The sequence below is a fragment of the Cheilinus undulatus genome, linkage group 14 (genome assembly GCF_018320785.1).
Source record: "Cheilinus undulatus linkage group 14, ASM1832078v1, whole genome shotgun sequence".
In the NCBI taxonomy this organism is placed as follows: Eukaryota; Metazoa; Chordata; class Actinopteri; order Labriformes; family Labridae; genus Cheilinus; species Cheilinus undulatus.
This window is the reverse complement of record NC_054878.1, coordinates 41439276-41454184: the sequence shown is the minus strand read 5'-3', so window position 1 is coordinate 41454184 and position 14909 is coordinate 41439276. Positions and strand designations below refer to the sequence as shown.

General features: G+C 37.8%; 1 protein-coding gene across 1 annotated transcript in view; it reads left to right on the top strand.

The window, feature by feature from the left end:
- The window catches only part of igf2r (insulin-like growth factor 2 receptor), a 62860-nt gene continuing 47951 nt past the window's right edge, over positions 1–14909 (top strand). The window contains exons 1-3 of the mRNA XM_041804478.1: positions 1–249; positions 3748–3887; positions 12476–12594. Of these exons, the coding sequence (XP_041660412.1) occupies positions 107–249; positions 3748–3887; positions 12476–12594 (402 nt within the window). The 5' untranslated portion in view covers positions 1–106. The remainder of the gene's footprint in view (positions 250–3747; positions 3888–12475; positions 12595–14909) is intronic.

Genomic DNA, 14909 nt, shown 5'->3' with positions numbered 1-14909 from the left:
TGTCATGTGGTGCAGTCACTTCCTACTGATTTGGTCCGGAGCTGAGAGACTCTGCTGTATCATGTCGTCGTAGTTAGCTCCACAGACGGTATTTACATTAGGAAACATGTTATTTCAGTGTAAATCTGATCGCTGTTCGCCTCTGAAGCTGGTTCTTTGGTTGGTGGCCTGTTTGGGATGTTTGTTTGTTCGGTGCGGAGCGGAGGAGGGCAGCAGCAGCAGCAGCCTGTGGTACCAGGACCTCTGCAGGTAACAAACACACCTCCGGCTTTAACATACTGCAGCTAAGATCCGACATAATTATCTGAACGATTTTATAATCACCTCTTACACATATACACAAACAGAGATCGCAAAGATACATTAATTCAGAAATGTGTAAGATGATGATTAGTTTGTTTGCTACCTGAGAGATGCTCACCCGGTATAACATGAGCCTTGATAATACAAGAAGCTCTCTTCGGCTAAACGAGTGGCCGTTTTAACTGAAGACCATCAGCTGAATGGTGGTTGTCGTAGCATGTTCAGAACTTAAAAAGCCTCGCGAATGCATCATTAAGTTTTTCATTAAATACTTAAATGATAAATGTAGCGTGGCATTTGAACGAAAGACTTCATAGAGTAACATTTGCAAAGACTCCTTAAGTTTTCAACATCTGCTGTACGACAACTACATACACATTTCGCTGAAAGTCACTAGTTAACACGGTCAACTTGTTGAAGCGAGACACCGGTTAAATTTTGTTCGATATTGATGAGTCAGTCAGCTTTTTGTTTCAGTGTTATCAGCTTATAAAATCAGTTTGCCCTGCTGACTTAAGCAGGATAAAATTAGCAAACATCCAGGACAAACAGTTGCCGTTTTAACCCTCTATTAAACGAACAATGAACTAAACAGACTTTAGTATGCTTACAAGTTGTCGAATGCCCCTAACGTTTTTCAAAAAGGCTAATTTTTCTTAATTGTCTCGATCCCCAAAACTCCCAAAAGATGTTTTGAGCCCCAAAATTTATTCAAACTGTCAGAAGCCCCAAACCTAACGCCAAAAGCACCCAAACTCTTTCAAAGTTTCTCGAGCCCAGGAAGTGGGCGATTTATCCTCTACTAAATGATGACGGTTACTTTTGTATTTTCATCAAGCTAACGTTTGGTTTAGCCTAGCTAACTGCTAACGTCAGTTACATGAAAACTGTCATACAGCAAACGTTAATGCTAGCAACGCCATGTGTTATACATGAGGAGAAACAATATATTACGGTGTTTATGTCTCGAACGTACAATATAGCAACTGTTTTAGTTGTTTAGCTAAAATAACAAACTGAACGACCTATTTTCCAACTGGCGACTGCTATGCAAATATTGACATAAGCAATAAGGCAGAAATGATAACCACATAACTTGACATGTCAGGTAAGGTTTGTGGTGTTCAGTTTACTTGTTTTTAAAGCCTTTGCATGCACTATTTCATGCGTATCTTCAGAAATGACAACTCTTCTTATTTAGAGATGACCTAAAACCACTGTTTTGGAGAAATACGAAGCAAAAACATTTAACCAAGCAAAGACAAATGCTTCTGTCTAGTTTGGGAATGAACAGGTTACCCTTGAGAATGACTACTTTCGTCCAAATGAGATATGTTTTTATAGAGATGAGACCAGTATATGGACTAAAGTATTTAGCCACAACTTTTAATTCTTAAATGCATTTGTTTTAATCAGACCTGTTACTACAGGTGCATAAAATCAAGCACCGAGCCATGCAGTCTCCATTTGCAAACATTTGTGATACAAAATGAGTCCTGGTACTGTGATGGATGCCACCTTTGCAATAAGATGGATCATAAAATTTCTTCCCTGCTGGATATTCCATAGTCAGTTATATTATTGGAAGGTGGAAGAGTTTAGGAACAACAGCAACACAGCCAGGGTTTGGGCTAGGCCCTTTCTCTCTAGGAGGACCCATCTTATTGCTTGAGCATACCAAGACATTCTGGACAATGAGCAAGGACAATGAAGACATGGTTTGATGAGTTCGGCATGGAAGAGCTTGACTGCCCTGCACAGAGCCCTGCTCTCAACCCCACTGAGCACCTTTGGAATGAACTGGAACAGAGACTGCGAGCCAGGCCTTCTCATCTAACATCAGTGCCTAAACTCATAAATGCTTTACAGAATGAATGGGTACAAATTCCAACAGAAACCAAAATCTTGTGGAAAGTGTTCCAAGAAGAGTGGAAGCTGCAAAAGGGGGACCAACTCCACATACTTTTGTCCATATAGTGTACATAAAAGTATAAGTATTCAGATACAGCTGAGCACAGAAAATATTGTTTTGACAGACACAGTTATTGATAACAAGACACAGAAGATAAGACACAAAAACTTTATTGAATCACTATGTTTTGGCAAAAGATCTTTTTAGGTCATAGTTTCCCTGCATTTTAAGGCTACTAAATTATGGCACAAATCTGAAGGGTAATATTCTTATAGATATTGAGCTCAGGATTATTAAACATGATTAATCATCGATTGTACAACTTGTGCATCAAATGCATTTATCAATCTTGAACACTTAACATCCTGAACAGTTTAAAAAACAAGCAATACATGGAAACAGATACAACAAAAACAACTGAATGAAAATGTATGAAAATTCAAAATAAAAACCAAAAAAAAAGCAACACAGCTTGCAGCAAAATAATCATCCAGTTTTGATTAACTTGTTTTCAGGAAGCCAAAACTAAATTACCTCCCCAACACTTCTGTATATATGGTTATTTCAGAGTATAGAAATCTAGTCTTTACCTATATTTTACCTGTAATGAGGAAAATGTTCTGACATGAAATAGTCCTGTGTGGATTGTACCCTAATAAGCTTGCGAATGTACTCAGAGGGCTGCTGTTTTAACAAATAAGTTTCTGCCATCACAGCCTCTATACAACTACATGTTGTCAGCAAATTCTTTATTATACGTTGCCCTGAAGATATTGTTGATGCTCTTTGAGTTAAGAGATGACATCCTTCAAACTCATCTCTTCTCTTTCGCTTTCAGTTTTGATTTTACTGGTATTTTTAACATTATCTCATGATGCTCTATTTTGATTGGTTTTATTAGTTTTTTAATAGTGATGTATTATTGTTTCAGGTTTTGCTTTATACCGTGAAGCACTTTGGGTGACCCTGATTGTTTTGAATGTGCTATTTAAATAAAATTGAATTTAGTTTTATTGAAACCATCAACTGATGGGTCTGATTCAGCATTTAAATAAGAAAACAAACACTGTCTAGTTTAGTTTAGAGATTTTTCCAGTAAAATAATGTTTATTGTGTTATATTGAATCCTTCTGTAGTTTTGATTGTTTAGGTTGGGTGCTGTGGTAGTTTCTTTACTTCCTCTCCTTTCTCTCAGCATTGTTAGTTTCTACTAGATTTAGAAAAAGACTGCATATTTTAATGTATACCAATTACCTTCAGCTTGCCTTTGTATGTTCACTAATTAAAAGTGCATGCTGGATTCCACCCTGACAGTAAATGTTTAACCTTAAAAGATAATCATGCAGTAATCATAGGTTTTATTCACAGCATGCCCTCAGTAAACAGCTGTGTAAATCAGACAGGAAGGACAGTTATTGATCTGATCCTGCAAGCCTGAGGCCTAATGCAGGTCTATTTCTGTCACAGTTGCCCGATGTGTTTTTGTCTCCTCCACCTTCTTTCCTTACACATTTTTTGTCCTTGTGTTGCAGCTATAAATGGGAGGCTATAGACCAGGACAATAAAATGAGCTACACATTAAAGCTGTGTGAGTCTTCACCATCAACCAGCTGTGGCCCTGGCACCGCCGTCTGCGCTCGGGACCTCACTACCAACACAGATCAGTCTGTCGGTGAGTGCAGTTCACTGAGGTAAACTGGGACACAGTTCCACAGTTGTTACAGTTACTTAAGTCACGTCTTATCAGCAACATGTGGTGGAATCAGGCTGTTGGGGAGATAATGACTGACATAATAAAGAAGACCTCCAGTCTACGCTGCACTTTGAACATCATTTCTGTCGCTTCTTGTAGACTGATCCTCTGAAAAGTTGCTTGTTTGAGCTTTAAACACAATTTTGTATGAGTAATCACCATGTCACCTTTGTTCCAACTAAGATACAAACCTGCTGTCACAGTATAGTAAAAACAGTGGGCCTTTTCTTTTACTGGGAAGTAGCATTATTCAAAAAAGTTGGAGCTTACCTTCAGGCTGATAACAGCTTTATTTCAAACTAGATTTTCACATTTCACATGCATGTTTGTCTCTCTGTATCTATGCTAACTATATCAAGTAGATTGTGAAGAATATAAATGCAAGCACCATAAATATTTGAATATTTAAATATTTTTAAGTGAACATAAAAAAGTTTCATGAAGGAATGTGTGAAATACAAACTGACCTTGAAAGAGCGAACCATGTCACGACTTTTTAACGCTCTGCAGGGAGAAATCCACACGAGAGGCACTGATTGGTTTATGTGGCTGTGGTTTCATGGTTTTCATCATTCTAGCTGCACAAGTTTTCTTCTGTGTGAAGCATGAAATTAAATTGACTTTAAGTTATTATAATCCTTATTATGGCTAAAGTTTGGCCATTTTTATACCTACTGTTTGGAAGGAAATATGTGCCTTCTGTTAAGTGGAAAAATACGTCCACAAACTGGTGTCTGTGCAGAAAGAAAAAGCTGATTTTATTCTTGATCGCCTGGTCTCAAGTCTCAACCATAACATGCATGTTTGGAGAGATACTTGTTTGTGTGGATATTTCCAGCTTTTTTCAGGGGTTTTCTTTTTTTGTGGTTATTTTAGTTATTTGAGGTGTTTTACCTCTGATTTCTTCAGTATTGGATTAATGTCCTTTTGATTGAGTTGTTGTGGAAAATAATTGAACTTTCAGAGCTTTTTCATGAGAGCCTTTTTCAGCCCAGAGTGGGTAAAACTTAGAGCTGTGCCTATTACCATGTCCATGTGAGCTTCAGACATTGCATATCAAAATATGACATCTGGTCCTTTTATTTGAATAAAAACAAACAAATGTGTTATTTGTATGGCCACTGAAAGCTGTGTGCCAAATAATTTTGCCTCTGTGTTGACAAAAATCAGAGCACAACAGTTCAGTTGTGTAGATGGATATTATTAACGCACAACTATCACCACTTTGTAAAGCAAGCTAACAAGCTCTATTGAGTGAGGAAAGTGAAAGAAAATCAAGGAAATCTTCCCATCTGAAACTCCTGATGCCTTCTCATCTTTTTCATTCCTTGTTCCATACCCAGCTCGAGTGACAAAGGGAAATGGGAACAGTGATGTTACATTTTCACCTGCCTGCTGCACTCTGAGACTGGCAGGAGAGAGAGAGTTGCAGGCTTAGATCACTTTGAGCAGTGCTGTAGGCAAAAAAACATTGAATTCAATGGTTACAGTGTCTAAAACAGATTTGCCGACATTACCAAATGGAAGAGTGAAGAGACTTGTTAAAAATAAGACAAAAAACAGAGAGAGCACAATAATGTCGATCGTTACTATTTGAACAACAGGATCAGATCTGCCTCTGCCTCACTCCCCTACGCTGACTGTAGTGTGTCACATCTATTCTATGTTTAACTCCCGGCAGGTCATTAGGGTTGCAATCTCTTGTGATCGTCAAAAAATTTGCTAACTCTGTGCAGATTGTGCATATAAATGTTTTCTGCACCCTGAAGGTCTATGAAACCATGTCACAAATCCATGCAGGGCAGTTAAAGCTATTTTTAAGCTTTTTTAGGGACTGAATGTGAAGTTTCACTTTCAATTTCTGCCACTGAGTCACCACTCCATTGGGAAGCAGACGGGGTGGGGAGGATTTAGGAGACTGTGGTCGAGACACTGAACCTTCTAGGGTTGTTTGGGGGAGCGAGAAAAATGTTGACATTTTGAAGTTAAATGTGCTGATCTTGTGCTTTTTTAGAGCAAAATAAAGAGGCTTTTGGATTTTTTTTTTTTATTCTCTTGTAGCAGGTAAATCAGAGGTGCACTGGTTATAATCTGATTGGCTAATGACAGGATTTTTTTTACACTTTTACCTTATCTTTAATGAATTTTATTTATTATTTTCATAATAAAACATCTATTGGTCATAAATGTTTACTTAAAAAAATATTCCAAATTGCATCAGCTCACAGGACCATCCCTGATTTTAACTAAAACTAATCTCTAATGGAAAACTGTCACAGCCTTTATTTCCTGTATTAGTGTTTACTTGTCCTCTATAATTTATGGTGGAGTTAATATTTTATGTTTAGCCTGAGTAAGAAAATCTATTTAAATGGTACGTGAATTAAATTTCTGTTTCCATTCTAGAGAGCAATAATTGGGCATTATTGACACTATTCTTTCTCCCTTGTTTATGTAACTCAGGAATTAATCATATCACAGGAACAGAGACGTTTACAAGTGCTGAATTCTTTCCAACTCCTGAAAGAATTATGAATTATCCAACAAATAATTAAAATCAGTGACTGTTTCACTCAGCTACAACTGAAAATCCTTTACCTGACTGCCTCTTTTTTCTGTTGCTTTATTAGTGAGTGGAAAGAGTTTTTATCATGTTTTATATCCGCTCTAAATACTTTTATTTCCTGTAAAGTGATACGTCTGACTGAAACTCAGTCTTATCAATTAGATGTTTGCTGGAATATTAAATTAGACATTAAGCTCTAAAGGTTCTGTTTGCCATGAAGGCCCTTTAAGGAGTGATTCGGTTACGATCGGTGTTTCCCTGCTTTCTTGAAGGATGAGACACCTTCAGAGTTTTGAAGTGACAGGTAGCATCAAACAAACACAAAACTCAACAAAAGTCCTGCTGCTGCTGACACGAGACCACTGAGGGCCACTTTAAATGCTGAGTGAAGTGATGCTGCAGCGAGCTCTATCAGGACATTAGCAGATCTGATCTCTGTGCTGATGAGGCTGAATTTGCTGCTGCTGTGTGTCAGCAAGATCCACATCTCTGTCCTGGACCAGCAACCCTGGCTGCTAACAGGAGGTCCATGAGGCGGTGCTCATTTAGCACCCCTGGGCACTGAATATGTTTTTTCTCAGCAATATTAAAACAGCAGCAGTCTCAGAGATGCTAGGTTTAATGGGTTTACCTCTCTAAAACTCTGGATCTAGAGCTGCCAAGCAGTGTTTAAATACCTTAGTGAGATATACAGTTGCTGGACAGTGAAAACGCAGAGGTGGATCAAGCTGCAATATAGTCCAAGGTCACTACAACCTCATAACACGTAAGGTTGCACTGACATCCCCTCAAGTCAAAGAGTAGGTTTTTATACCCACTGCCTTAATAAATGGAATATCTGTGGGCTGTAGAATGGAAAAAAGACATTATAAGACGGTTTGATAAACAGTTTGAAGTTTGGTTAAAATGATAAAATTTGTGGCCCTAAGTTTACTGAAAATTGTATGTTTTATCTGAAAATGAACACTTGAATCAAAACACTTTAGACTATCTGTGTCCGTCTGTCCCCTTCAGTTACATCACTGTGTTTGATTTTGACCTTTTTAAACGACAGGCTGTCAGACGGAGTTATTTCAGAGCCCAACAACAACAACTTGTTCTGCTGTCTCCGGTCTTGACCTTCCCCTTTGACAACTTGGTATTTTGTAGCTCTGCGCCAGCAGGCCAACGTCCTGCTCGGGTTTCTGAGGACTGAATACTGCAGACTCATGCTGTTGTTGTCTCACAGGGAAAGTCCGTTTATTTTGTCAAGAATTACCCCACTTCACTTGAGTGATTCTTCTAGAGAAGGATCAAGAAAGTGGAACGGGGTCTGATAAACAAGGAACAGAGTGGTCAGATGAACTGGAGGTTAATCATTGTAGCTGACTGCTCACATGACACAGGAACACATCATCAGGCATAAACGCTCACAAATAGACACAACAGTCACGCTCTGCCCTCCCCCCCCCCCCGTCTCTCTCTCTCTCTCTCTCTCTCTCTCTGTACTGCTTCCTTCAGGCTTTATTAATGCGCTCTGGTTGGCTGTGCTCACAAACCCCACGTGATCCATTCAAACTTTTCTGACATCCATGTCTCTTTTGCTTCCTCAAATTAAAATCTTTGGCTTGAGAAATGCTCACCTCGATATAGAACTTAGAAGTGGCTGTAAAAAATACTCCTGTGATTAAAAGCAGCTTTGTTTCATGTCATTGATAGTCCTTCATATCAGTTCCACATTCTCATTAACGAGATACAGAGTAATAAGAATATCAACCAACAAACTAAAGTTGTTTGAAAATTGTGCAAGAAATTCAAGATGTCTTGAATTAATTGGTTTTGTCTGATCAGTAGTTTAAAAGTGAAAACCTCAGAGGTAATTAATCAATTTTCATCACATGAATCAAAGATTAGAATCAGTTTAACATGTTTAAATAGCTGAAACTTTTCATTTCTGCAGTTATTTTCATGCTGAGTTCCATTCATGTGACCCTTTTTACTGGTTGGAGATGGCAATAATGGTCTGTCTACACTAAATGACTACTTTAAAATCAATAAATTCTAAATATGATACTATAACAGTGCAAGATATTTTAGAAAGTTTGAAACAGCAGAGTGAAATAAGTAAGGTTTTCAAAATGTTCAATATTTTTTATTTTTTTATTTTTTATTTGCTTAACCAACTAGTCTTAACTCATCACAGGGTCATTGTCTCAGTGGGTAAATGATGTGAGGCTGGTATGCTGAGAAGAGTGTGGCTAAAGTTAGCATCAAGTTCTGCCGGCTTTCGTTACTCTCTGCAGGATTGTGATTTTACCTGGTCTTCCATTTCTTGGCTGAGTTGCTGTTGTTCCTAAATGCTTCCACTTTCAAATGAAATCACTTACAGTTGACTGTGAAATATCCTGTGGACTGGGGATGAAATTTCTTAAACTGTCTTATTGCAAAGCTGGCATCCATCACAGCACTAACTTGAAGTCACTGAGCTCTTAAGAACGACCCATTTAGTGTCATAAATGTTTGAAAACAGAGACTGCGTGGCTAGGTGCTTGATTTTATACACCTGTGGCAACAGGTCCAACCGCAACACCTGAATTCAATAATAAACAGGTGTGGCCAAATACTTTTGTCTGTGCGCTGTGTATTCAGAGTATTTAAGATTCTTTGGTGTGTCAGAAACAGCAGCATTAAACAGCAGACTTCAATATCTCACACTGTTTCAGTGTCATAAATAGCATGTTACAAGGACTTAGATGAACTCTAGAGTGTATGTAAACTTATTTAGTCGTTATAAACCCAAATATGACAATTGGAAGCTGTAGTCGAGTATTAAAATTATGTATATCTTTGGAATATCCCCTTGTGGGACTAATAAAGGAATATCTTAACAGGCCGAGTCATGAGCTTCATGATGACTCAGACTGCTGTGCAGTAGCTGTGGTAACAGTGTTAGTGGGTCACAGTGTTACATTCTTACATTCCTTTATGGTGGCCTTTGTGATAACAGGCTGGCCATAATCACAGGGAGCAGGGGTCAGTCACACCCAAGCATGCTGCAAAACGATCGATCAAACATCTCTCTACAGAACTAAAGAAAATCTAGACAAAATAGGCAGATAAAGAAGTTATTTTCAATTGTTCAGCCTCCAGGATAAAGGAAACTCAGTGATCATTGCCATTTCTGTTAACTGTTGATACATGGAATGAATTCTACCTTTTCCTTGCTACAAAATTGGTGACACATTCACAGAAATAGCTCACTCTTACAATCTTGCTGATTTTTAGCCTTACATGCTGCTTTCACATGCAGAACATTTCCCACTGCTGTATGGTTTTATTTAGACGATAAATGCAGACCGTGCTGACAGCAGGGCCGGGTCAGTCATGATATCATGGTGGGGCAGGGGTTTATCTTCTGTGTTTGTGAGTGTGCAGGGCAGTGGGGCAGTAGAGGTGGGTGAGCCTAGACGTTTGTCTGCCAGAATGTCTGCTAGAATAACATCAGTCAGAGTATGAGAACCTGAATATATGTGTGCTTGTTGGACTTAAGGGATCCATTCATGTTTACCCTTCTTTTTTGATATTTGAATTGCAGAAGATAACCTTTTTAAGTCAATAAAACTGAGCAAACATTGAAGACTGCTTCACTATGAAGTCATCAGGCTGTTTTAGATATTTTATATGTGGTTGTTCATGTGAACAACTTAAAGGAAAGGATGATGAGGAGGGGTAACACTCAGGGGCATCTGTTTTCTTAAATTTCATAATGTGGAGTAGGAGTGGGCAATATATATAAAAAAAATCATATCACATTTTTTTATGGCCAGATCACAATCTCAATTTTATCACAATTTTTCATGCAATTTTCAAGACAAATTTGTAAGTTAGTGACCAGGAAAACAACCTTTTTCTCTGTATAACTTCAAATACTGTGTCGGCAAGTCAGGTTTTTCTCTTTTTCTTCTGTGCCATCCTGTTGGCCTATGCATTAAATATTTTAACATTTTAAAAATAATTTTATTTTAAAATTTTATAGTTGGCACCATCAGGTAAAGGGGTCTGGAGGTCTTCTCCCACAGTATATTTAATTTCCAAACATTTATTTTCCTGCATTCTTATCTGTTTTCTGGATCCAATTTCTGCACTATTTGTGCCACTTTAAAATTAGTACGTGTGTCGTCTTCTGTGTTTTAAATCTATTTTAGTGTTTACTAGGCACATTTTAACACCGTTATTTTCATTTTAAAGCATGTTGACTTTAAACTTCAAATGGAATTCCTACAGCTGAAGCTTTAAACAAGCAGCCTGTTCATATGCATTTTTAAATCACATTTACTTCAGCTTTGTTTACAGTAAAAAGAAAATATAAATATAACACAGAACTTGATGATTTTTTGAGACGTGGTTAAGCAGTTAAGTAGTGACTGTATGTTATTTTAATGCAATCTTGATTTTTATTTTTAAAAAGTGTCATGAAAATGTTAATTCACAGCGATGAATGGGACTGTGATGAGCAGTGGCCTAGGCTACGTGTCACACTCATACCTCCTGCTGCTCATAATGGAGGAGAGTGGAGAGGAGATGTAGGCTGAGTTTATGCAGCGTGCATGAATGTAGGCTAAAGAAATGCATGTAAATAAATAATTATACTGTTTACACAATCGATGTCTGGACTTCGCAGACATCACCACCTCCCTCTGTAGAAAGGCATTGATGTTCTAAAGTTCCCGTCTTGGTTCTGTTATTCTGATGTTTACCTGCGAGGTGGAAAGGCTTGTAAATAACTCGGGAGAACAATGGAAAGCAAAACAACATTGGCTGTAACAGTTAAAACCACAGAGGCTATCTGCCCCTGGCACTTTACTCTGCTGACCATGGTATGGTTTATTTCCCTTGCCTGTTCAAACCTCGACAGACAGTTAAGGACACTGTCTTTTTGAGCTCATTAAAAAACATTCATAAGCTTTGTACAGATTGTGCAAATACATGTTTTTTTGTACACTGATGGTTCAGAAAACCAAGACAGCTTCATATACGACAGTTAGAAATCTTCATAAGGATTGAACCTTAGATTTCACTTTCATTTGCAGCGTGAATCACCACTGCATCGGGAAGCAGAAGGGGAGAGGAGAGGGAGCAAAGAGACAGAAGTAATAGAGCCAGTTTCTCAATAAAACAACTTTAACAGATCACCGATACATTTTATTTTGTCACGACTGAGATCGTCCTAATGCGCACTCCTGTGTGGAAGAAGGAAGAAGGTCATTTTTGGCATCTTAAAAAAATTGAAAATAGAAATCATCTGTAGTAACAGGGTTGATTCCACTGCCCACTAAAAACATAAACAAATGCTGACCGGATTGGTTGCCATGGTTGTTTCTTCTTCTTTCTTCTTCTTGGTGGATTTTTTAGCCAACTATGCACATACAGCTACCCATTGTATCCAACAGTACTTACACAAGAGTGTTCAGGTATGGAACAGTATTACTAGACCAACAGGGACAGAGGAGGGGGGAACAGTTGCACATGGGCACAGTGTGAAACAGTTGTCTAATATGAAATGCCCTAATAGTAACCTAACATTTGGTATTTTCCTTCTTTACGTATTATGGAGTGATTGCATGTACAGCATGTCCACAAACAAAGTTTGATTTCAGGTATCAAAATTTTTAAAAAGTGTCTGACTTTAAATTTATCAGAAAGCTACATTTTTTCACCATTCACATGGACATCAAACCATGTTAAGCTGGCATGCAAAGCAAATTATGTCTACTGATTCAAAAATAAAAGTTTATGCAGTCAAATGACCTTGTTTAATATCAGTGGTTTGTTATTAACTCTTGTCCTGTGATAATATTCACAGCAGTAAACTGTCCATTTCTCCTTAAAGCTAACTGAAAATCTTTCATGAAAATGTGTAAGACCATGTTGTTATTTATTGGTTGTTGTCTTGTATTTGCAGGTGACCTGTCCCAGCAGAGGCTCTCTGGTTTGGTGCTGGACTTCAACAACACAGCAAAATGTCCAGGGAGCAACAACAACATCCAGACCAGCATCAGCTTCCAGTGTGGGAAAACCATGGTAAGATTTAAGCACATATGATGATTTTTCATGACCCGGCTCAAAAGGTGACAAAAATACGGGAGACATACCGTTTAACTGAAAAGTGAAAAGGTTGTATTACAAAATCTGAAATGAAATGATTAACAGCCAGATGAAGAAGGGACTAAACTAGCATAAAACATTACCAAAAAAAAGCATGGTGAGACAAGGAATCACTGCTCTGGGAAGTAGAGCAGAGAGTGTGGAGATTAACTGCCAGGACTTGTACACCTGATTGATTGGCCAGATCCACTCAGGTGTGGGAAACACCACCTACCAACCTGCAGGGGAAGACAGTACAGCCAAACAGACACAGAGGCAACACACAACACAACAGCAGGACCTAAAGGCAGGAGTTCTTCACAGTGTGTTTTTCTATTCTTTCTTATTTGTAGTGTATGATTTTTTGCTCTTCTAGGAGCTGATGTTAGGCTGATTTTTATCAGGAGTGGTGACGCTTTTAAGAGAAAATTCCCAAACGTGATGAATACATTTTAAGTTGGGAAAGTGAAAGAAGAGTGCCTGCCCATTCTTCATTACCACTACCATTAAGATCAATGTTTTCTTAACCACAGCGTATGGTGCAAAGGCGTACACTTATTCCATTTATAGTATTAACTCCTCTTCCACCTCAAATTCAGTTGCAACCTTTTGCAAGTATTCAACAAAGTATATTAAATTCATGCCACTTCTAAACAGCTTTTCTAAAAATGTAAAACTTCAAAATGCATGCAGAAATGGGTTCATAAAAACAGAACTGTGTCAGTTCTGCATGTTATAAACACAAACACTGTTCCTGCAGTGTTTGTGAGTTTCCACCCTGGATCCATTGTAAAGTTTTCAAAGCTTTGGACAAGTTGGTACCAACTCATGTACAAGAGAAATTTTTGATTTAAGTAAAAATCAGCAGAATTCAGAAGAGTCTTGTTTAGAAAATTTTATTTAAAGAGGAACTTCTGGAAGCTTAGCCAGTTTTTGCATGTCATGTATGCAGTAAAGATGCAAAATAATGAACAACAAAATTCAGCAAAGCATCAAGATTCACCATGAAGATGACATTTTATAGTTGAGCAATTATGAGGAAATGTGAATTTGCTTTGGTGGTTTTTAATCAGCCATTTGGTTTTAGAACTGTATGACTTGCAAAAACTGGATTGATGAAATGAAACTGTCTCTGATGCTTTCCTTTGGCTCATATTTAAATATTTTTATATCACAACTGCCACTCTTTATTATGCAGTAAATATAAGAAAGCTTAAATTACAGCTTTATTAATACTAGAGGCAACTGTTTGATGTCAGCTGCCGTAATTTGAAGTAAACTGAAATAATGTGGGACAATGCCGGTCATCTGCAGTAGATTTCTGCTCACTTGAGTAAAAAGAGGCTGTCTGCGTGTGTCTGTGGTTTCAGTGGAGGCTGAGAGGTGGGTTGACATTAACACGTCATTTCCTGACATGTCATAAAGATGAGTTTCACTAACGATAAGTGCTTTGTTTCTGTCTACAGAGATCTTGTGAAGTAGAGAAATCAAAGTGAATGTTGCGAATATTTTAAAGACTATCTTATGATGGAAAGCAGAAGTAGTAAGAGATGAACAGATCATCTTAATAATATACCTCAGAAAAACTGTTCTGCAGAGTGGAGTCTATGATTTTCTTACTTCAGTTTTTTGTCAATACTCAGACATTTATTCTTTCATCAGATTCTTCCCCCTTATATCCATCCATCTATTATCAATACACTTAGTCCCATTAGGGGTTGAGGGGGCTGGAGCTAATCCCAGCTGTCATATAAAAGCAGGGTCACGCCCTGGAGAATTGTAATTTGATATATATGTTTTTTAGATCATGGTTCTTTCTATCTATATTGCTGCTGCTGCTGGCAAAGCTTAACCTTGTCCACCCCAGCCTCCTCCTTTTTAGCTTCAAGTTTGTTGCAGCCTCATATTCAGAGTCATGCTACTATGTATTAATTTCTTCTGAAATAATTTCATTGTTTTGATTACACATTGACATTAATGTACCTATAAATGTACCTATTGGGGTTTCTAGCTATGTGCTCCCTGGAAAGTCATAGCATGCTTATAACCCAGAGAGCATCTTTTGAGCAGAACCTTCTCCACCAAGTAAAAAATGTATATCCATTTTGCAATAAAATGGTTAAATGTATGACAAGTGTTCCTGACGAATGTAGGTTATGAAATAGAATGATTTATTGCTTGTTTTTGTTGAAAAATACATAAGATAAGGAACCTGATAATAATTGCATTTTAAATGTCCATCATGATATGGG